General features: G+C 38.1%; 1 protein-coding gene and 1 pseudogene across 1 annotated transcript; one reads left to right on the forward strand and one right to left on the reverse strand.

Annotated features, from left to right (window-relative positions):
• Positions 1-15,891: 15,891 nt before the first annotated feature.
• LOC111891276 (carotenoid cleavage dioxygenase 8 homolog B, chloroplastic) lies at positions 15,892-19,020 on the reverse strand. The gene is made up of 6 exons (XM_023887338.3): positions 18,682-19,020; positions 17,320-18,063; positions 17,032-17,225; positions 16,646-16,835; positions 16,442-16,544; positions 15,892-16,327 (listed from the first exon to the last, which is right to left on the reverse strand). The coding sequence occupies exons 1-6, from the start codon at positions 18,967-18,969 to the stop codon at positions 16,182-16,184; spliced, it is 1,665 nt and encodes a 554-aa protein (XP_023743106.1). The 5' UTR covers positions 18,970-19,020; the 3' UTR covers positions 15,892-16,181.
• A 1,079-nt stretch (positions 19,021-20,099) lies between these two features.
• On the forward strand, positions 20,100-21,644 carry LOC111891311 (F-box protein At5g51370-like; annotated as a pseudogene).
• Positions 21,645-24,797: the final 3,153 nt, after the last annotated feature.

Genomic DNA, 24,797 nt, shown 5'->3' on the forward strand with positions numbered 1-24,797 from the left:
CCACGCGAAGGTGAGACTACGCTCTACAACTTTCGTTTAGACTCCGTCGGCTAATTTTGACTTTTATTTTTATTATTTATTTTTAATAGGCCGCGACAGAAAACTTCGTTATAAATTCATAACTTCTTCGTTTGACGTCCGTTCTCGCCGAACTTTTTATCGCTTCGATACCAACAACGAGATCTTCGATTCTCATTTAGATTGCTAAGGCTAAATATCGTTCTAACGTAAATTCACTTTTTACGTCGCGCTGTGTCGTGCCGGTTCTGTCGCGAAACTTCGACATGTCATAACTTCTTCGTTATAACTCGGATTTTGGCGTTCTTTATATGTACGGAAACCTTGTAACATATACTACAACTTAGTTAGGATTATTCACCCTAAATAATATTCTATCAAAAAGTCATTTTTGACTCTTATTGTCTCTAAATTGACTAGCCCTGATCTACGGGCATTACACATAACATGCCATATCATATCCGATCACAGAACAACCATGCACTTCGGGTCTACTGTGTGACTGGTTCGCTGCACCGGCCAACAGTCCACCTGGTCCACCCTCCGAGTCTAGCCATATACATCGAGTCTGTAGTGTGAACCGGTCACTAGCATAGCATCACCCTACATATCAGGATACTGACCTCAACCAGGTCTCTAACATATACCATCCTAGCTACCAGGATGCTAACATATCAAGCAATAACATAACACAAATACCCGGATCTCAATCCGATAAAGGACCGGCCTTGGTACCTTAGACCCTGTTGATACAATGAGGATAACTCACCTTGCATTGCCGAAACTCTGAACTGAAGAAGCAGATTCCCGAATCACCGCCTCACCGAAAATCCCGAACTAGCCAACATAGCACAAATAATCATTAGGCTAAGCACAATACTCTTTCAAGGGTAAATTGACCATTTTACCCTTAACTCAATCCGGCCCAACACTAGGTAAGCTCCCAAGCCCACCAATGGCCCAAAGTCCAAAAGTCCGAAGCAAAGCCCACTATTGGCCCAATTTACTAAATTGGGCCCACATCACCAAATGGGCCTAGACCCATGATCCATAACAACCAATGGGTCCACAATTCTCTATCCATAATGTTCAGTCACGGCCCAAAATCTAGCAGCCCAATAATAGCCCAATCCTTAAGGCCCAAAATGAAAAACCCAACTGAGGGAGTACGCTGGGCGTACACGCTGATTCACAACTGGGGATCGGGGCGCTGACCCGCTACGCGGGGCGTACTCCTATGTTACGCGGGGCATAACTTCGCTGCACATTAAGTCCTCATAACTTCTTAATGGCTTAAGCGCTTAAGCCCAAACTTCATATCCTTAGGCCAAATATGCCTAAGATTCATAAAGTCTCAAACTTTATCACTTGGGACGTCCATAAAGCTCTTAATCCAAGGTCTTAATCCATTAAGACCTACATATCTCACATATGGAACAACCACAGCCCTTGGGACCTCATTTTTCTCACTCAAGACCTCTCCAAAGGTCTGAAAGGATAGATAAGCTCGACCAACTCAAAACATGCATCAAGATGAGGAATTTTGGGACTAGAATGATGTCAAGACTTCACAACACTTAGATCTATGCAATATAATTGACAAGCAAGAAGCTTTATACATCAGATAGGCTCTAAAGGATGATATCTTTCTAGATCTACAAGCTCCAGCAACTCCACTCCTTCTTTGACAACTTCCACTTTCTTCTTCTAGCCTCTCCTTTGCCAAAATAAGCTTTTCAAGGCCAAACACACCCAACAATGGAGGTGGAACGACTATCTAGGGTTTCTGAGGTTAAGAGAGTGCTTATAGAGGCTAGGGTATGAACCAACATGTTCCTTATATAGTGGCTGACCCTAATTTTAGGGTTTTAGAACTTTGAGAGTATGCTGGGCGTACTTAACCTTGCACCCGCGTCCACTTACGCCCTTACGCTGGGCGTAATCCCAGCTTACGCTGGGCGTACTCGGCGTGTCCCCTAAATTTCATATTTGTCCCTCTTTTTCCACTTTTCCCACAAGATGACCAAAATACCTTTCCTCTTAAATCCCGTAGACTCACAATTAGGTACTCTTAGGAACGGGGTGTTACAATTCTCCCCCACTTAAATTAGGCTTCATCCTCGAAGCCTGCGGCAACTCGACTCCAGAACTTCTCTCGTAACGCACCACCTGGCATTAACCAGACCAGGTTCCTCAAGACACAACCATCGAAACCCGAAACTCACTTTCTCCTTTCTAGCGGTGTCCTGCCTACCACCTCAAGCCGGCCACCGGTTTCACCCTTTGATAACCACACTTATCAGATTCTACACTTATCAACCGAGTACCACTCCATGGCACTTTTCTCGATCCTGATCACAATAATCACTTGACTCTTACGAGCTAGATATAACCCTGAACCACCGGGTTCCCGATCCGAGTCCAACTCTATCCATCCCATGCTTACAGAATGACACATTCTTCAGCCTCAGAGCAACTCCCATGAGTTCTCCTCTTGCAATCGCATGCACATACTAAACTAGCTCTAGCACCCTCGGGTTGGGAAAACCCGTCACACTGACGACACCTCCAAACATCCCCCAAGATGAATCACCACTACATACACAATTCTTTAATCAGAATCAAAATGGGAATCCAAGACTCCATCCCTACACCCCTTTCGAGCCTCTTGGCTCTACACCCGCGGAATCCCTTCCGCGACCTCAGCAGTCATCCAATCCGGGTGTGATTCCGTACCACTGCCGCAATCACGCTGCTCAAAGACCATAATTGGATCACTCCAATCATAACTCTGCACTGCCGCTTTCACTTCCATGAATTTACACTCCCTCTCGGAGCTACATTCCTCTCTCTTTCCTTACCAAGGAAATCCACTTGGCCGCCTTGTCACTGTGACAAGTGCCACGGTGCTCGCCCAACGCTACACCACTCCCTTATAGCATAACCACTATCCATGCAACACACATGCTCTGAATCTGCTCGCAAGGACTCTCGAGTCCATGCACCATCTCCACTAATCAAGATCAATACCCGGGGCCAAACCTTCTAATGCTAACACATCGCAACATACTCAATCCATTTCCTCGAACCGATCTAATAATACCTGCAGAGTCTTCAGCATGACTGGACCGCCTTACTAGGCCTTCAGCCAATCTGGACCACTCTCAGAACCTTCAGCCAATCTGGACCGTCCTCCAGGGTCGTCAGTTTGGCTAGACCATCCTCCGATCCTTCGGCCTGACTGGTACGCCTATCGGCCTTCAGTCTATCCGGACCGCCCAACTAGCATTCATCATTCCGAGTTATCTCTCCGGGAAATCCTCCCATGCATACTGTTCTAGCCCTCTAGGGGTTCCGAACTCTATCTCCATCATACATACTCAATCCCAGCCTGATCCCAGGCCCTCCACAATCAAATACCCTTGGTCTGTATCCCGCCCCGCATGCCTGCCACTTACTCATACCAGCCTACGCTCTTGGCTGACGGAACACTGCTGAATCCCAAGCAGCTAAACAACCTCCAATGCTTATTGATCTTCTGGAGAATTTTACAATTCTCCCCCACTTATAGCACTGACTATCAACCACCGGTTTCCATCACCGACCTCCCTCAACAACCCTACACAACACAAACACTTAGACGCGAACTGCGTCTCGCAAGCACGAGCAAACTTCACAAAATCACATACCAACACTGATCATCCTGAGCTCGAACGAAACTCGGTCTTCAGCTAACCCCTCCTCAGACTGCAGATGCTACCCGACATTTAGGCCAAACGCCAGATTTCCACTAATAACCAACGAAATTCCCAACACTAACCCATAACCATACCATAACCCTCAAAGAACAACGAATACCATACCGAAAACCACACAATGAGACTAGCAGATAAACAATACTCCACAATAATCACAAGATAACAAGACATCAAGAAAGAAACATACCCGCAGCTGCATCCGGCACTGCTCTGACCTCCTCTGCTGTAAGCTGAAAAGCATGACCCTGAGCCCTTGGGGGCTCCGCTCCACCTTGACCTCCACTCGTGATCCTCAAAGTGGCCGGTGCTGGAGCCTGCACCGGTCCTGCAGCAAGCTGTGGACAGTTGACCCTCAAGTGCCCAACCTGATGACAATGATAACAAATCCTCAAATCCCGAACCGGCGCTGACTGCCGACAATCCCTCGCATAGTGCCCCTCCTTTCCGCACTTGCGGCATGCACCACCGGACCTACAAACTCCGGTGTGACCCCTCCCACACTTCCCACAAGCGTGGCTGCTCTGATCTCCCACCCTAGAATCAACGGTCTTGGACCGTTTTGGCGCCGGCTGCGACTACACCGGAGCTTGCCTCAGCTCACGCAACTGCAACTCAATCTCTAACTCACGCCGCCTGGCGGCCTCCTACAACTCCAACAAAGTCTTGCACCTCTACGTAGACACAAATTTCCTGATATCCCTTTTGAGCATACTCAAATATCGGGACATCTGAGCTTGCTCCGAAGCGAACTCAGGGCAAAACATCGCCCTCTCAGTGAACATCCTGGTGATCTCTGTCACCGACTCCGAATCCTGCTTCAGCTCAAGGAACTCCTGAGCCAATCTCTCCCTCTCAACCCGCGGAATATAACGAGTGTTGAACATTTCTCTAAACTTATCCCATGAAACCGCAGCCCTCTGCGCATCCGAATATGACCCCGTGGTCAATCTCCACCAATCCTTTGCCCCGAGCCTCAACAGGTTCAAAGCACACCTCACCCTCTGATCAGCAGGGCATGAACACGTGAAGAAACACCCCTCCACATCCGACAACCATCTCATAGAAATGATCGGGTCCTGAACTCCATCAAAGGTAGGAGGCTTCGTAGTATCGAAGTCCCGATACTGAAAACCCCAACCAGCTCCTCCCCCTGCCGCTGCTACAGCCGCAATAGCCGCCGCGGCATCCGTCTTTGTGAGAGCTGCATAGCGCTCATCAAAATACTCAACCATGGCGGTCTTGATCGACCTAAACAGTTTCGGCAACTCAGCCCGGAACAACGTAGCAACCTCATCATGCAGGATCTCGCGAATCCTCACATCCAACTCGCACGTGCTCATCTGACCAATAACCTCGGGCGGTACTGACCCGCCCGAAACTCCCTCTCCTGATCCCGATCCTGACCCGGATCCACTCCTAGCATGCCTCGGAATGCCCATACTGAAAAACACCACAATATCTCAGACACTTCCCACTAACCCGGGAACCAACTCTCAACCCAACCCTAGAGGTCATGCTTTCCCTGATACGCGTATGGGTCCTATGCTTTCAGTACTATGGGCCCATACTACCTTCCACACCTACCCATATTTGTATGAAGTACTACCACAACACCCTAGTGGAAAATATACATAACAAGCGCTCAATCCTCACTACTAGAGGAACACTGGAAATCTCCCACAAGGAAACCCTAGGCTAACAGGCATCATAAATCAAGCAACATTATCATGAAATCCTGAAGATCCCTAGCCTAGCACTAGCATGCTGTTCTATCAAAGCTCAAAAACAAATATCATGTATGGTATTTTGGGGTTACTTACTGGCTTCGGCTGATCGTACCTCCGCGTCCTCCTTTACTCATTTTGAAAACCATTTTAAATTCTCTTTTGAAAACCCTCATCGATTTGAGACTGGAGACACACGAGTGTTCCTCCAATTCACTCAAACCAAGGCTCTGATACCAACTTGTAACGACCGAAAAATTACAACCAATTTAAATTTTTCAAAAACAGCCCGATTTCATTAAATTATTACAAAAAGGTTTTCAATACAATTAATTTAGAGTATTCCCAGAATCACATCACTACATAAACATGAGGAGCGGTACGATCACGCCTTCGCCTTGCCACGGTCTCCTGAAGAACCTGAAAAACATTAAACCACAACTGTAAGCCCGAAAGCTTAGTGAGATATCCCCAAAATACCAACCACATATACCATACACGCATAACATGCCATATCATATCCGAACACAGAACAACCAAGCACTTCGGGTCTACTGTGTGACTAGTCCGCCGCACCAGCCAACAGTCCACCTGGTCCACCCTCCGAGTCTAGCCATATACATCGAGTCTGCAGTGTGATTGGTCCGCCCGCACCGGGCCTTCAATCCACCCGGTCCACTCTCTGAGTCTACAATATGACTGGTCTGCTCGCACCGGGCCTTCAGTCGGCCTGGTCCACTCCCCGAGCCTCGGCACGTCTGGTTCGCCCTCTTGGGGCCTACAACCTATCCGGACCGCTCGCTGGGCCTTCGGAACAACCGGTCCGCCCTGGGTATCTTGGCCTACAACACAAAGCAGGACCCGCCTCAACCCAACCCCAGTCCAACAACCATTTGCACATAAACATACAATCATATATCAATTCACAATCAACAAGCCGACCTAACAGATCACATAACATATCATCATCCTTACCAGGATACCGACCTAACCGGTCACTAGCATAGCATCACCCTACATATCAGGATACCGACCTCAACCAGGTCTTTAACATATACCATCCTAGCTACCAGGATGCAAACATATCAAGCAATAACATAACACAAATACCCGGATCTCAATCCGATAAAGGGACGGGATTGGTGCCTTAGACCCTGTTGATATAGTGAGGATAACTCACCTTGCACTGCTGAAACTCTGAACTGAAGAAGCAGATTCCCGAATCACCGCCTCACCGAAAAGCCCGAACTAGCCAACATAGCACAAATAATCATTAGGCTAAGCACAATACTCTTTCAAGGGTAAATTGACCATTTTACCCTTAACTCAATCCGGCCCAACACTAGGTAAGCTCCCAAGCCCACCAATGGCCCAAAGTCCAAAAGTCTGAAGCAAAGCCCACTATTGGCCCAATTTACTAAATTGGGCCCACCTCACAAAATATGCCTAGACCCATGATGCATAACAACCAATGGGTCCACAATACTCTATCCATAATGTCCAGTCACGACCCAAAGTCCAGCAGCCCAATGATAGCCCAATCCCTAAGGCCCAAAATGAAAAACCCAACAGAGGGAGTATGCTGGGCGTACCCTCCCTGGTACGCTGGGTGTACACACTGATTCACAACTGGGGATCGGGGCACTGACCCGCTACGCGGGTCGTACTCCGATGTTACACGGGGCGTAACTTCGCTGCACATTAAGTCCTCATAACTTCTTAATGGCTTAAGCTCTTAAGCCCAAACTTCAGATCCTTAGGCCAAATATGCCTATGATTCATAAAGTCTCAAACTTTATCACTTGGGACGTCCATAAAGCTCTTAATCCATTAAGACCTACATATCTCACACATGGAACAACCACAACCCTTGGGACCTCATTTTTCTCACTCAAGACCTCTCCAAAGGTCTGAAAGGACAGATAATATCGACCAAATCAAAACATGCATCAAGATGAGGACTTTTGGGGCTAGAATGATGTCAAGACTTCACAACACTTAGATCTATGCAATATAATTGACAAGGAAGAAGCATTATACCTCAAATAGGCTCCAACGGATGATATCTTTCCAGATCTACAAGCTCCAGACACTCCACTCCTTCTTTGACAACTTCCACTTTCTTCTTCTAGCCTCTCGATTGCCAAAATAAGCTTTTCAAGGCCAAACACACCCAACAATGGAGGTGGAACGGCTATCTAGGGTTTCTGAGGTTAAGAGAGAGCTTATGGAGGCTAGGGTATGAACCAACATGTTCCTTATATAGTGGCTGACCCTAATTTTAGGGTTTTCGAACTCTGAGAGTACGCTGGGCGTACTCAACCTTGCACCCGCGTCCACTTACGCCCTTACGCTGGGCGTAATCCCAACTTACGCTGGGCGTACTCGGCGTGTCCCCTAAATTTCATATTTGGCTCTCTTTTTCCACTTTTCCCACAAGATGACCAAAATACCTTTCCTCTTAAATCCCGGGGACTCACAATTAGGTACTCTTAGGAACGGGGCTTTACAAATTACTTGGCATCAATCGACCGTCTAGCCCAATTAAGGGTCTCCACATAGACGTCGATTTATCAGATACCCTTAATGTTGTAACAAAAAACAACATAAATCATAATTATACCAAAAAAACAAAGATTTAATCGTGTTTTTTCTCAATATTGTACATTTATACGAAAACAACAATAAACATTTATTTTTATTCAAGAACAACACTTTCTTTTTTAACAAAAGACATTAACATACTTATATTTTTAATTAAATAAAAATGGAAATTTCTAAAATACAAATAAACATCAAAAGAAAATGTTTCGTTGAAAAATAATTTATGTTCCTCGAAATATAATATATTTTCGAATTGAAATAACTGTCATCCGCCGCTTTGCGCGGGTAATGACTAGTATATATATATATATATATATATATATATATATATATATATATATATATATATATATATATATATATATATAGGCATAGGTTATTTTATTATAACTAATTATTGTGTTATTGTATGAATGATTGTGGGCCAAACGTTTTACTTATTTTAAGAATGTGGTTATTACATATTATTGACTTAAATACAATTGAAAAATACCATCTAATTTAACTAGAAGGGTATTTTAGTCAGTTAATATAGATTTAATAAAGGAAATTTGCATATTTTAAGGAAAATTGCATATTTTAAGGGAAAGTAGATTCTATTAATTTTAAAAATCTGATTGTATGGATGATAATTCTCCTAATTCGGAAATTCTGACAGAATATGTTTATCAACATATAGAAAAATAACAAAAATTGTTGAACCATACAAGAATACACATTGTGATATAATATATATTTTGATTTAATAAACTTCTTGAAGAATAATAAAATTTTGGATACAAGTTAAAAAAAATTTCGTTACATTCTTAGAAAAGAAAAAAAAAAGTTATATACTATTCTATGAGAATGTTACACTTATTAATAACAAAGAAATACAAATATATAAATCATTCTACCAGAATATACTATTATTCTGCTAGAATATACTATTATTCTACTAGAATAATTCATTCTTTTTGGAAGATTAGTGGTCCTTGTTCATCTTCATCCCGTAGAATAACCCATTCGATGTCCCCTCTTCCCTCTATATTTTCCTGTCAAAAATCAAAATCAAACACCAATTCCTCCCAATGATTTCTATTCAAACAATAAAAAAAAGTAGCAACTAATCAAGTAAAATATAACAGCTAAAGCATAGAATTATTCCAAGTTTCACTATGACCAAAATCACACTCAAATTCTGTTTCTCCTATTGGTCCTTCCATTGCAGCCATTCTACCCCCTGAACACTCAATAAAAGATTAAACTAAAATAAAATCAACACTCCATTCTAAAATAATACATACAATGATATAAACTTTTTGTAAGATATGGATGATTAAGAAACACCCATCAATTCACTGTAAAACATCAACACCAAATATTCATTCCTTCATCAGTTTGTGTCAAAACAAACAAAGAAAAAGGAATTTTCATTATTCTTCTGTTCCTCTCTATCAATTACTGTAAAAAACAAATCCAAACATCCATCTTTATCCTACATTGATTCCTATCCAAAAAAAACGAGGCTACCCCATGCTCATCTGTTTCACTGATATTTTAATGGAGCTATTGCTAAATCAAGAAAAAAGAGAGAAAAAGAACAGGGGAGCTGCTGTAGTAGCCCCCCGTCCATGCACCTTTCAACCACTGAGAGCAAGACCTACCGAAGTGGGTGTTTCCCATGAGCAAAACCAGTCGGCGATAACCCCCTGCTTCATCCGAGTTTTCTCACTGCACCATTGTATCGTCTTCCCCACCTGGCTTCGTTTCAGTATTTTCAGTTCCAGAACCAAAAGAAAAGGGAAATCTTCACCGGAGCTCCAAGAGCAAAACCCATCAACAAAATCGACAACAAGATTAGTAAATTCATCTGGATCAATCACTTCAGCACTATTGTACAAAGAAGAAGGAAAAAAAATGGTATATAGAGGAATGGAAAACAAAAAGCCCTAATTTTTAGATTGAAATTGCATGGTGGTTCTTCAATTGAAATATCGATTTTTGCTTAGATAAGGGCAGCGTCGGACAAACTCCTTGGGTGCTAAAACAAAATAGCAGAAAAGAATTGAACGACTAAAAGAAAGAAATGAAATCGAACCTTAGGTTTGATCAGGGAAGAGGAACAGATGAGCAAAAGAAACACGAATGAAGTAGACAAACTCCTCCAATGGCTCATCTGTCGAGCGGAGGGAAGAGGAATTCAGAGGCGAATCGGATGGCTCTATGAGGGAATTCCATCGTGGAGAAGAGGGAGAAGGGTTCGTCAAGGCCGTCGATTCTTCCTAATTCTCATGATTTTGTCATCAACAACCACCGATCGGGAATGACAACAGCGGTGGTTGATGATTTAGGGGGCATTTGGCTGATTTAGTCAACGGAAAGGATGAAGAATAATGGAAACAGCGACGGGAAGGATCGGAAAAGCACCTCTAGTGCCTGAAATTTTTTTAAGAAGGAGAAGGCAAAGGCAGTGGTCGCGATGGGTTGTTTCCTGCCGCCTCTTGACTGGTCTGGTAGCAAAACATGCAGGGGAGGGAACTCAAGATCAATTTTGTAGTCCATTCTAATTTTGCAGATCGGGAATGAGATTTAAATTGGAGAGATTAGGTCAATACCATGATTATAGGGATTAATTTTGGAAGTTACTAAACAAATTACTAAATTACCCTTATTTAATTATTTAATTATTTAATTTTTTGTTTAATTTTGATTGGCCCACATTTATGTATATAATAACACAATACTTACTTTAAACAAATGAACCTAGCTCTCTCTCTCTCTCTCTCTCTATATATATATATATATATATATATATATATATATATATATATATATATATATATATAGAGAGAGAGAGAGAGAGAGAGTGAACTAGGTTCAGGTATTCAAAGTAATTATTGTGTTATTGTATGCATAAATGTGGGCCAATCAAAATTTAAAATAAAAATAAATAAATAAATAAATAAATAAATAAATAAATAAGGGTAAATAGGTAATTTGATAATTAGTTTCCACAAATAATATCCTATAACTATGGTAACCACCGACTTCAGCTACCTAGGCTTTTTAAAACCACCGTAAACCTAATCAAACCATCTCCAGCCGTCACCTCCATCCTTTTACCTCCCACCATCGGCCGCCACCCTACCCTCTTGCTGCTCCGACTACCGTATACACCGCCCTTCTGTCCCAACTAGATGGCGAGATTGGAGAAAGCCAACAACATATCCCCTTTTACTGAATTTCAATAGACGTTTTAGAGAAGCTTTTTATTCCCAAGACATTTTCACACCACTTCCTATTTTTTCCATTCCCAAACCACCACTGATTCAATTCAACTAGATCGTCGTTCTATTTTCATCTTCCTTTTGAATTCTCTTTCCTTCCACCTTTTTCTCCGTGTCTCAGACTCGTAAAACCTTTAAAACTCAATTTAATCGCCATTGGATTCTTTTTCCAGGATTGAACGATGAACCTGCACAGCTGCAGAAGGATGAGCGACATGCGTGACCTTCAAACATGGCAACCTTTCAAAATTCTAGGTTTGTTGATTCAATCTGGTTAACTTTGTCTTGATAAGGATTTATGAAATTGTCTATATAGGCTTGTTTTCAACCAATTTGTTACTCTGGGACATGTTCTCACCCTCTCTAACACATAGTGGACTCAAGTTCTAAGTTTTTTAAACTTACATGAGCGAAAAAGAAGAGATTGAAAGAGTTTTTTTTTTCCTTTTTTTTCTGGTATTGCTCCAGTTATAGGTTCCATATATCCCTTGTAAACACTACTAATCACTTCATCGACCATCTCCATCTTCTTTGTTCAAATTAGGGTTCTTGATTTCAGTTTTTCATTTGTTGTTTTTTTGTTTAATTTTCCAGGTGAGTTTCATTGAGAACAAAAGGTTCCTCAATTTCTTGGTTTGTTTTGAGTAAGAACACACTTTGGAAACACATCAGAAGCGCAATTTGGTTACAATAACCTATTATGAGAAGCAATCTATGGGTGTACTCTAGTTATGGATCTTGAAAGGTTTGATTTCCCTTTTTTCATATATTTTTGATACAACCTAATCTGAAATCGTCTCATTTGTGTAGGCAGTTGTGAAGGTAGTTTGTCACTATTTTCATATCAAATTTACTTCTTCTTATATGATAAAAATCAATTTGTTTATGTAGATGATTTAATGGATGATATTGGTGAGATTCCAATTCTATTGTACTGGAATCACGAATTATAATTATGTTGGAATGAAATCATGAATTCTAGTTCTCTTGGAATGGAGTATTGATATTTTCTCACTGATTTATGCATGCTCTACAATTCTTGTTTATTGGTTTTGGTGCAATTCACAAGTCCACATATTTTTCCAAAGGAATTTAGTTTTTTTATTTTTATTTTTCATTTGTTAATGCATTATTGGAATCTAAACTACAATTTGGTTTTGTTTTCAAAGAAGTTGATGCTTGAAGAACGGACTACAAAATTGAAAGTAATTCTAAACAACATTATTTTTTTAGAATATATTAATGTCGTTGTTAGATTTTGATGTTTTCTTTCCTATTTTGAAAGTTTTTTTAGTTTTATTCTTTAACAATAAATGCAATTCTTAACAATTGTTACCCTTATTCTATAAGAAATAATGTATTTTTTGTTTTTATTTTTCAATTGATTGTTCAAGAATTTGTTATTCTACAAGAAGTTTTTAAATTCATGATCAAGAAATAGGTTCAAGAATATTTTTATTATTTATGGTTCAAGAATGTTTTTATCTTTGAATATACGCATAAACATATTCTGTCAGAATGTCCGAATTAAAATAATTATAATTTGTAAAATTGGATTTTTACAATTAATAGAATTTATGATCCCTTAAAAAAAATACAATTTTCCTTTATTAATTATATATTAATTGACTAAATTACCCTTGTAATTAATTAAGATGATATTTTCACTTATATTTAATTCAATAATATATATTAATCACTTTCTTAAAATAAGTAAATTTGATTGGTCCACATTTATGCATACAATAATACAATAATTACTTTGAATAGAATAATCTAAGCGCGCGCGCAAACACACACATACATACATACATACATACATACATACATACATACATACATACATACATACATACATACATACATACATACATATATATATATATATATATATATATATATATATATATATATATATATATATATATATATATATATATATATATATATATAGCTCAAGACTTGTTCGGCGTTACCGTTGTCTGTGTAGTTAATGTATTTTTATTGCATAGGTAGAAGTATGTTGGATTTACATACAAGGAAAAAAAATTAAATGTATTATTAATTTTATAAGTACTTATCTGGTCAAATACAAAAGAGTTTTAAGAAATCAAATAAATAATATTGATATTTGATATATATTATTATTAATTCATCAAAATAAATGAATAAACAAATGGTTTGTACTATATTTTAGTAGTTAGAGTAAATTTCACGAATGGTCCCTATGGTTTAAGGTAATTTGTGTGTTTGGTCTCTAACTTATTTTTTTAACTCAGAAGGTTCGTACTGTTTGTTTTTGTTACGCGCTTGGTCCCTATTTTACCTAAAAAAACTATTTTGCCATTGATTTTTAATTTATTTAAATAAACACACTCGTAACCCCACCTCATCTCCTTAACTTACATACCCTATCATTTTCCATATTTAAATAATAGTCTTTTTTAGTAAGACAGAGACCAAACACGTAACAAAAACAAACAGTGGGGACTAAGCGTGTAACAAAAACAAACAGTAGGGACTTTCCGACTTAAAAAAATAAGTTAGGGACCAAACACACAGATTATCCCAAATCATAAGGACCATTCGTGTAATTCACTTTAGTAGTTAAGATAAAATAACTAAAATTTTTATTCATTATTGCTATTCAAAGGGTTTAAAGAATATGGTTGACTAAATTTTATGAAAATAATTAGTTTGAGATTGATATTGACTAGTCAATGGGTTGAAGATAATTAAAGAAGACCATCGTTTATATATAAACCAATAGATAAGAAACCTGATTATTTCTTTAAGCAAACTAATGATCGAAACTATAATTTTCTCTCCTCCACCTCCTCCTCCTCCTCCAAATCGATGAACACGATCACCAAAAACCCTGATTTGACGGGGTTTTTTTTAAGACCAATAAAAAGGTAATGCTTTTACTTATTGTCAGAAGAACTAGTATTTGTTGATGTCTTGGGTTGTTGATACTTTTGAAAAAAGTTTGTAAACAAAAGGATATCAAGAACTTGAGTAGAATGTATTTCTTCAAACCACCTATAGTTGTGATTATCTACTTTATTTAATTTAATTTAATTGGATCCATTTTTAGGAATTTGACTTTAATAATATATTTTAGTATTAGGAATGAGTCCCATATATCATATAAGTTTATTTAACAGAAAAACTAAATACAAAATTCTAAACATTTGAGAAATATAAATTTATAAGAAAAGTAAGAAAATATTGAATTATAAAATTAAAATGTTTTTTTTATTGTAAATTTAAACAAATAATTTGGATAAATAAATAAAGAAAATTAATGAATTTCAATTTAGTAATTTTGAAATTAGAAGGAAAGTTTATTAATGAAATTGATATGTATTTATTATTATATTTAAATATTATCTCAAATTTAATAAAATGAAAAACCCATAAAATGACATATGAAATAAAAATTAATTTAAATAACTACAAAATTACATGTGACAAAATAAATGAGAATGTGACATGTGACAAAAAAATCTTTATTTATTAGGGAAAATTATGTTGGGTTTGATTGTTACGTGATCAATGCCAATAGATACGAAGAACCTAGAAAATATACCAGCTGGTGTTAACCTCAATAAGGACGATGGGTAGGCATAATCGTTAAATCAGATGAGGGAGTTCTCGTTGTCTTTCGTGCACAACGAAATTAAGGACAAAACATTTCTAGTATCATCTTATCTACTAAGAGGAACAAATGAATGCCTACCAATGTAAAGATTCGGCTTTGGCGGATTTTGTTGGAGACCTTTCCTGCATGCAATAGCCTTGCAAGTTCATCTATCATTGTTTCTTCTGTGACGTGTGACAAAGTGGGCAAAAGAATCAATTCATGTTTATTTTTATATGCGAAAGACACTATTTAGTGTGGTTATTGCTTAATAAATGGATGTCATGGTTGTGACCTTGGTGGTTCTCATGGTGATAATAACTGTTAATCATCCACTACACCCAACAAACCCACATATCCCTATCAATATTCCATATCAACCATACACGATTCATTATGATTCTTTATACGTTGGAATCTATCAATTCTTTCCATTTCCAAAAATCTTTGTGGAGAGAGGGTAGATGATTATACTTTTGGCATAATTTATGATAAATGTTTTTGTATATGTGCGCACACACTAATAAACAAACTGCTGATTTAAACAGATATTTGTGCTTACTTATTTGAAATGCTTATTGTATTATTACGGTTTGTCACCGGTAATAAATAGTAATTAGTAGTTTTTATATAGTAAGATTTTATAAGTATCGTTAATACCTATTGAATTATTTAAAGAGTTTTCAGTCAATTATTTTTTATTACATATAATAAAAACATTTTGTCAAACAAAAAAATAAAGTACCAATTTATTGTGTAATAAATTAATTCAAACACTTGTTTTTTAAAATCAATTTTCACACCGAATTAATAACCACTTTCACTAAGGATAAAAATTATTTTAAATAAACAATTCCAAACAACCTCTTAATATGTGAGTTAAAGTCCGTATAAAGCTATAAATTTATAGTTGGCTAATTGTTATCAAATTCACAGCGAGATACATAATTTTATGGACAAAATTTATAATACAAGAAACTAATCTACACAAACACAAACATGTTACAAATTTCCTATATAACATATATGATCATTATGTACACTAACTATGGCATATAATTATACTTTTGAACAAGGTATGCATGCCTACGTACAAAATAGGCGAATAAGATGTAAAAAAAATGCCGTTCTTACTGATACGCATTTTTTTTTCCGGTATTCCTTCTTAACACTTGGGAACCCAACATCCATGAAGTCCATATGGGAGCCCATAAGGGAACTTTGCTCTTGCGATTTCTTCAAATGTTGATGCGTCTAATATTAATGCGTACCCTTCACCATTTTTATCACTTATCATCGAAATCACGACCCCTGCTCACATGATCATTAGTATTTATTAAGAGCATAAAAAGAATCAGTTTAAAGATCTTCATAATGGTTTGATGTTAATGTAAACTACTTATATAATTAAACTCAGTGACTTACCATCATCTTCTTTTGTTGCACCAGGTCTTGGAACGAAAAAAGGTTCAGAGGGCACTGCGCCTTCATCGTACCAGTTCTTTGCTTTTTTCTTTTCTAAGTCTATCTGTAAAAAAATGCAAAAAAAAAAATGTTACCAATTTATTGAATTCTTTCACATAAGTTTTAACAACGTATAAACAAACAAAATTTAATAAAAAACTGTACCTTTGTGAGGGTATTGGGGAAATTACAAGGCCGTTGAGCACCACAAGCATACGCATATCTGTATTTCTTGCCTAAATAATCCGGATTGATGCTGCACATATCCATCCCCCTTCCATGTTCATCAGGGTTTAGAGCTTCTACTAATTCACCATTCGAGCTCCCATCAAATGGTATTTTAAAACGTCCAACCCTGCAGTTATACACGCATATATGTAATTCAATCACGCACTTCAATAAAAGCAAAAAAAAAGATGTTTATATATATATATATATATATATATATATATATATATATATATATATATATATATATATATATATATATATATCGTAAATGACTAACTAATGTCATGTGCATAAGCCTATATGTAATTATATGTATGTACCTAGCATCGGGTAGAACATCCTCGCCAGACCATGATCGAAGGTTTTGAAGCCGGAGGTTGTCAAGAATAGTAGTATCCGCATTATGTTCACAACAATCGGCTATAACTCCAATTACTCTTCCATCTTCATCTGTCTCTTCATAAGCGTTGATGAAGTGAAATGTCACAAATAAAGGAACTTCAACACTTGCCACCTTCAAAAATTACAACATGGTCTTTTAGAAAATTATTGCTACACCATGCAAAATGTTTCGTTTTCTTAATATATATACAGGAATTCGATCTTACCAATTTGCCACTAGCTTTACACATAACGTGCATAAACGCTTTGGATTCAGGGTGCCACTCAAACTTGTACAATGGTGTGGGTTCGGCTCTTAACAAGTTCTGTGCACAATACCTCAATGGCATCTCCGGCACTATCACATAATGTTCAGTCACCGGAAAAGAATGGACCCATCCCGGAGATGGGCCACCACGACAATCAACCCGACCAATCACCTTCCTTTCATTTGTTCCTGGCTCCATCCTTGCCACCAAATAACCAGGGTTCAATAGATCCGGCAACAAGGTCAAAAACTCCGACTGAGTCACGATAGGATGTGCAGAGTGGACTAACCCACCCAACGAGTCACTGTACTCAAACTTCCCTAACGTGTCTAAGTTACTGGGGTCGATCACAATGGACCCTTTAATTGTTTCAGTGAGACAAACCACTCGGCCATCTCCTAACTGAACAACACCAGTATTGGCATTATCAGTTAGCGATGCTCCGGAAAATAGATTGGCTAAATCTCCGATATATGCTAGGAAGTTGTCATGTTTCGGGACTTCAGAAAATTCACGGTAACAAAGCTTGTTGCTTTTTCTTGCGGCTTTATATGCATCGGATTCAATTTGCCGGTGACCCATCATGAGGTGGCCGTTCTGAAAGTGGAGGCCGACGAGGGTGGCGTAACCGTCGAAGAGGTGGCGGAAGTTGTAGTCTCCGATGTGCCATAACCCTGGTCCGTTCCTTAAATAGGTCCCATTCTGCATGGTTTACCACCCAAGAATATAAGTATTAAATTTTAATGGAATTCAGATAGGAAAAAAGTTTGGTTGTAGCAGACAAAAAGAAAGACAAATTAACAATTGGTGGCAAGTGGCAACAATTACGTAGAATAAAAAAATGTAAGCACATAGAAAAGGAATCTTCTTGTAAATCTTTTGTCCAACATTAGTGTACGTAAGAGAATAGAACATTAAATGATATAACTTGTATTTGATATAAAATATGATAACCTTATTAATGAATCAAACAAATTGTTAAAACTTCAAATGATTATAATAAAATACACATACGTACAGGTTACAACACATAAATTGCAAATTTTCTCGTTACAGACTTGACAAGCTCAATTGATTTTTTTTATATATATTTTTTATCAATTTTTAAATGACAAGAGACATAATTATATGGTATTCATAATTGTGTTTTCCTTTAAAAGGATCGGGTACGAGATTATAATATTACTCAAAGAGTATCATGGGTGTCGAAGTGGTGCACTACAATTGCTATGCAAAGATTTGCACTAACAAATTGCACACAATCAATCAATGAATCATTATTAAAAATTTGACACATCTTGAAACAAACACAACACATACCAGCCATTGTGGTATCTCTCCATTGACACAAAGTTCTCCTTCCCACCGTTCTTGCCGGATGCTAGTCCATGCCGCCAACTTCTGCTCTTGCGCCACCTCCTTCCACAACGGTGATTGAACAACCATAGGCAGATCAGTTGCTACACTCACAATATTTAACTCCCTACTCTTCTTATTCTTAGGGAAACTAGGTTGCCCAAAGGAACAACCATCACTAGCATGGTTGGAAACCATGCATGACGGCAGACCATAGTTTCTGGTGGGTGAAAATGGAAAGGAGGAAGTCATAGGAAAGAAAGAGGTGTGCTATAAGTAGGAACGATATAAAATATGTGGGTAAACATAGTGTGGTATGAAGGGTATATATAGGAGTTTGTATACATGCACACTTAGTGTGGAAGCTCATATTGGTATCTTGAATGAACAATTCTTTTTAACTAGTAGACAAGACTCAACAATTAATATTGCTTATATACAAGTATTAAAGATAAAAATATAATTTAATAATGACAAGATTGCTTCGATGAATAAGAGAAAACCTTAATTGGAAAACACAAAATTTGTATCGTAGTCCTTGGTTTTTTTGTTTATTTATGTTTCGCTAAATTGTTAACCTATATAAGTAAGTAGTTAGCATAATTAGCTAAATGACGTACGTAACCAAGGCTCTAACACTAGCATCTTGCTAGTATTTCGTTATAATGCAATAAAATGCTTCGCAGTTCGAAAAAATTAAATAATAAATTAGAAGCTAATGTGAAATTGTTGTACTTGAATTATCCTTTCGGCAGATGAATATACCAGTGTGTTATGTATATATTCGTGCATATCGTGTAGGACGGTTTTGAAGGCTACTTAATAACTAAGTACTTTCAACTATATATTGATCCAACTACAAGCTATATATTAAAATGCTACTAGTTAATTCTTAATAGTAGGAAGTATTTTGTGTATATATATTAGTTAATTCTAAATAGCATTTTAATATATGACTTTCAATTTGAGCAATAGTAGGAAGTATTTTGTGTATATTAGGATAATTATCTATACTTGTTTGTTATGAGAAGGCAAGCTTTGAGGTTCCTTTAGCTAGTTTTGGTCTACCATTTTAGTGCCTTCATTGGTGTTGTACTCCCTTATATTTCTAGTAATGTGTATACATAGAATAATGATCTCCAATACCCATGAACGTAGGGAGAATATATATATATATATATATATATATATATATATATATATATATATATATATATATATATATATATATATATATATATATATATATATATATATATATATTATCAATAGTGAACTCCTTTTGGAGAAGCAAACAAACGATCGACACCATTTTCAAGTTGCGAAATGCGTGAAACGAAAATCGTTGCCAGACATTGTAGAAGAGAAATTGGAGAGTTTTCATGATTCTTTTGCTTTCCGACCAAATACTGATTAGCATCCTCTCCAATCTCACAAAATCACAACAAATTTCAAGTTGTTTAGTTTGTAAATGGTGGTTGACGATTAACGGTGGTTTAGTGAAATCCTTGAGATTATTAGATTGAGATTTTCTTGATTTCTGTAGACTCGTCCATCGTTTTTTCCAATCTTCTTGATGTTGATATCGTTCAAGCTTGCATAGTATCTCCTTGTAATCTGGGTATTTGTTTCAGTAATAAGTTTGTCTCTATTCATGTTAAAACCTTCATATCAGATTACGAGTTTTTTTGGAAACCTTGTTTTTTTAGTCCTAATTTGATCGATAGAGGTGTTCAGATTCTTGTTCAAGGCTGTCCTAATTTACGAAGGCTTGTCTTACTTGGTGCAACCAAAGAAGGGTTAGCATCTATAGTAAATGAATGCTTAGTTTTACAGGAACTAGAGGTATGTTCCATTACAAACATGGATTTAAAAGGGCTTGTAGCTTTTAGAAAATTACAGATCCTGAAACTTATAGGTTCTGTTGATGGATTATATGATTCAATGATTTCAAATATTGGGTTAACCATTTTAGCTCGAGTATGTCAAAGATTATTGAAACTTAAACTTGTTGGTTGTGAAAGGAGTTATGATGGGATCAAAGCTATTGGTCAATGTTGTAAAAGATAAAGTACATTACTATTATCAACTTGATAAACTTACAACTTTTACTTACTTCGATTGTTATTTATGGTGTTAAAGTTCTGTTGTTTAGTAATAAGTTGCTTGGGACTCCATTTGACAAACGATCCTCTTGGTGCAATGATACTAGTTAGTGCTTTCCTCTTACTACGGGAAATTGCTCTCATCTCTCGTCTGTAAATAGACGATTATGAACTTCTTAATAGCAGCCAAGTGGAACTAATGTACTATTACTTACTTCCTATATATATATATATATATATATATATATATATATATATATATATATATATATATATATATATATATATATATATATATATATATATATATATATATATATATATATATATATATATATATAGAGAGAGAGAGAGAGAGAGAGAGAGAGAGAGAGATAGAAAGAGAGAGAGAGAGAGAGAGAGTAGGATGGCATTGAAATTGAATCACATATTTTTAACAACTGTCTTTTCGAGTAGAAACACTAAAGTTAGTTTTATATAATATTTTTCTTGCAAAATGATAGTTTTTTTCTGCTTCTGATGAGATTTTTTTTATGTAGAGAGTTGAGAATTTCCTACACTATAGCATACACGGAGCGTGAAGGTGGTGTGAGTCCACGAATATCACCATTTAGACAAGTATATTCATCTTCATATCTATTTACTGAATTGAAGTTTCAATCTTGCATATTCATTGATCCAAGTCGGGGGCCTGATGTTCATTTAGTTTCTTGTCCTACCCTTGGATAATTACATTTCCAAAGGTGTCAATTGAGAGATAAACAAGGATTAGGAGCTTTGTTTTTGTCCTACCCTTGGATCATTGTTTATTTTGCAAGATAGGTGTTCAGTACGTTGGGCATACATAGGGTTATTTGGCCCATGTCTTGAGTATGTGACCTAATTCTAATTAGGGTAATTTGTGTATATTCAGTGTGAGATTATCAGATCGGTAGCCTAGCAGTTAGTATTTACCAGCAGACCAAGGTGAGTCTTCTCACTATATCAATGGATCGAAGGCACCAATGTTGACCCATTACTTGACATGCAAAATGATAGTTGTCTATGTGTTTGTTTGAGTAAATGACCTTGGGGGTAGTCCTTGGCACTTCTATAAAAGACCATAGGGGTAGCCTATGGCACTTTGATGTCAGACCCTGGGGGTAGCCCAAGGTATTCTAGGGAAAAGACCATAGGGGTAGCCCATGACAATAATATATATGTTGTGTGGTATTTTGCAATGTATGTTATGTGGTATTTGGGAAACTCACTAAGCTTTTGCTTACAATTTGTATTGTGGTTTCAGGTACATCTGGTACAAAAGAGAATGGCCCAACTTGATGGCGCAACATTCGCTCCCTACTGTTTTCCGCACTTACTAATATTGTTACTTTGATAATTAAATATGTTTATTCTGTAATGGATTTTGGAAACAATTTATGACTGTAATCTCCTATTTGAAAATGAAAAATTTTATTCAGTTTTTGGGTTGTTACAATTTGGTATCAGAGCCTTGGTTTGAAGGATTTGGGCACACCCTCAGGTATTTCAGAACTCAAAACGAGGAAATGATAATTTTTTCAAAAGAAAAGGAATTGAATTTTTATAAAAAGGTTTTCTTAAGTAAAAGGGGGAGTGCAATGCGTGCGATCGGTCGAGCTCAAGTAAGTGTTTCACAAAAATTAACCATGCTTATGAATTGCAACTAGTATGTTGATATGTGAAGTGCATGCTAGAGTAGGGCTAAGGATACCTTCAGGGATTATGTGATAAAACTGTCTGATTTGTGTGATACCTTATAGCCTAGGAAAATTCGATGCCATATATTTCTTGGAATCAATATTGACTCTATTATTTGCTAAGTATATGCTTTCCAAGTTATATATGCTCAGAACTGCATAGCCCTAGAATGATGGATTCTGCCTCATTTCTTGTTCCTTGTTTGGTTGTGGACTTAGGGTAGAAACTTTATTTGATAGTCTATGTGATTCTATTTATGTATAACATGCATGCATAAGGCAACCTGTGGTGTTGATCGAGGTTTTTGGTTATGTGAGGATTGAGAAATCCTAGAAGAGTCTAGGATATGTGTGTGATGTGTTGTATGAGTTATGTTCTGGGTATAGTTGGGTGAATTAGAGGTATCAGGTATGACCTTGAGGAAGGTACAATTGGGTGTGGAAGGTAGTATTGGGCTCGTACTAGTGAAAGCATATGACCTGTAACCGAGACAAGAGTAGACCTGGAAACTCTAAGGAGTCCGGGTGATGAGGAGTCCCTTTGAACTTCTTTAACGATTGTTTCTATGTTGTATTTTTAGTTGAGGATGGTGATGGCTACTTGAGGAGGTTCAGGTTCGGGATCAGGTTCTAGTTCGGGTTCAGGTTCTGGTGCCGAACTGATTAATGAGAAGATGAGCGAGCTCATCACAAACGAGGTTACTCGTGGCATCCTTGATGCTACCACGATGATTTTCAGTACTGTCAAGGAGGGGATTATAGAGATCATGGAGGAGCGGCGCAAACCATTTAAAGATGAGATTGTCGCAGGTCAGATTCGGACTCAAACTCCCTCGTTCCAGGAGTTCTAGGCGTACGGGGTGCCTAAGTTATTTGGGGCTAAGGACCGCATCGCTAGACGTCATTGGATTGCTGACATAGAGAATGCAGAGCGCATGAGAATTTTCCCTGAGCCGACCAGGGTGGGATTCACATTCTACATGATGAGGGACCGAGCGCAGACTGGTGGGAGGAGGTTACCCGTGAGGAGTGGGACGACGGGTGTGACATGATGACATGGGAGGATTTTGTGTAGAGGTTTGATCAGGAGTTTTGCACCAGCCATTAAGGTGCAACAGCTGGTGAGAGAGTTCCAGGACCATCAACAGTTGTGGCGGAGATCACCACCAAATTAAGAGATAGGGCATTGCTAGTTTCGCAGTACGATGCGGCTGAGGAGATGAAGAAGACGAGATATCATGATATGGTGAGGGATGATATTAGGGAGTTCATGAGTTTTTTAGGGTGCAAGACCCTGAATGATATGATTAAGAAGGCCCGTGAGTAGGAAATTGAGTTGGAGCTCCAAACAAAGTGGAAGTCGGAGCATGCACAGACAGCGGTGGGTCAGACCAAGAATCCCAAGACCTCTGATACTTCTAGCAGAGGTCAGCAGGGCTGGGGCCGTTGTGCAGAGTGCGACAATCCGCACAACAGGGTCTTGAGGAAGGTACAAGTGGGTGTGGAAGGTAGCATCAGGTATGACCTTGAGGAAGGTACAAGTGGGTGTGGAAGGTAGTATTAGGCTCGTACTAGTGAAAGCATATGACCTGTACCCGAGATAAGAACAGAAACTCTAAGGAGTCCGGGTGATGAGGAGTCCCTTTGAACTTCTTTAACGATTGTTTCTATGTTGTATTTTCAGTTGAGGATGGTGATGGCTACTTGAGGAGGTTCAGGTTCTGGATCAGGTTCTAGTTCGGGTTCAGGTTCTGGTGCCAAACTAATTAATGAGAAGCTGAGCCAGCTCATCACAAACGAGGTTACTCGTGGCATCCTTGATGCTACCGCGATGATTTTCAGTACCGTCAAGGAGGGGATTGTAGAGATCATGGAGGACCGGCGCAGGCCATTTTGAGATGAGATTGTCTCAGGTCAGATTGGGACTCAAACTCCCTCGTTCCAAGAGTTCTAGGCGTACGGGGTGCCTAAGTTATTTGGGGATAAGGACCGCATCGCTAGACGTCATTGGATTGCTGACATAGAGAATGCAGAGCGCATGAGAATTTTCCCTAAGCCGGCCAGGGTGGGATTCACATTTTACATGATGAGGGATCGAGCGCGGACTGGTGGGAGGAGGTTACCCGTGAGGTGGGGACGGCGGGTGTGACATGATGACATGGGAGGATTTTGTGTAGAGGCTTGATCGGGAGTTTTGCACCGGTCATTGAGGTGCAACAGCTGGTGAGAGAGTTCCAGGACCTTCACCAGCTATGGC

Source organism: Lactuca sativa, chromosome 1 (genome assembly GCF_002870075.4).
Source record: "Lactuca sativa cultivar Salinas chromosome 1, Lsat_Salinas_v11, whole genome shotgun sequence".
In the NCBI taxonomy this organism is placed as follows: Eukaryota; Viridiplantae; Streptophyta; class Magnoliopsida; order Asterales; family Asteraceae; genus Lactuca; species Lactuca sativa.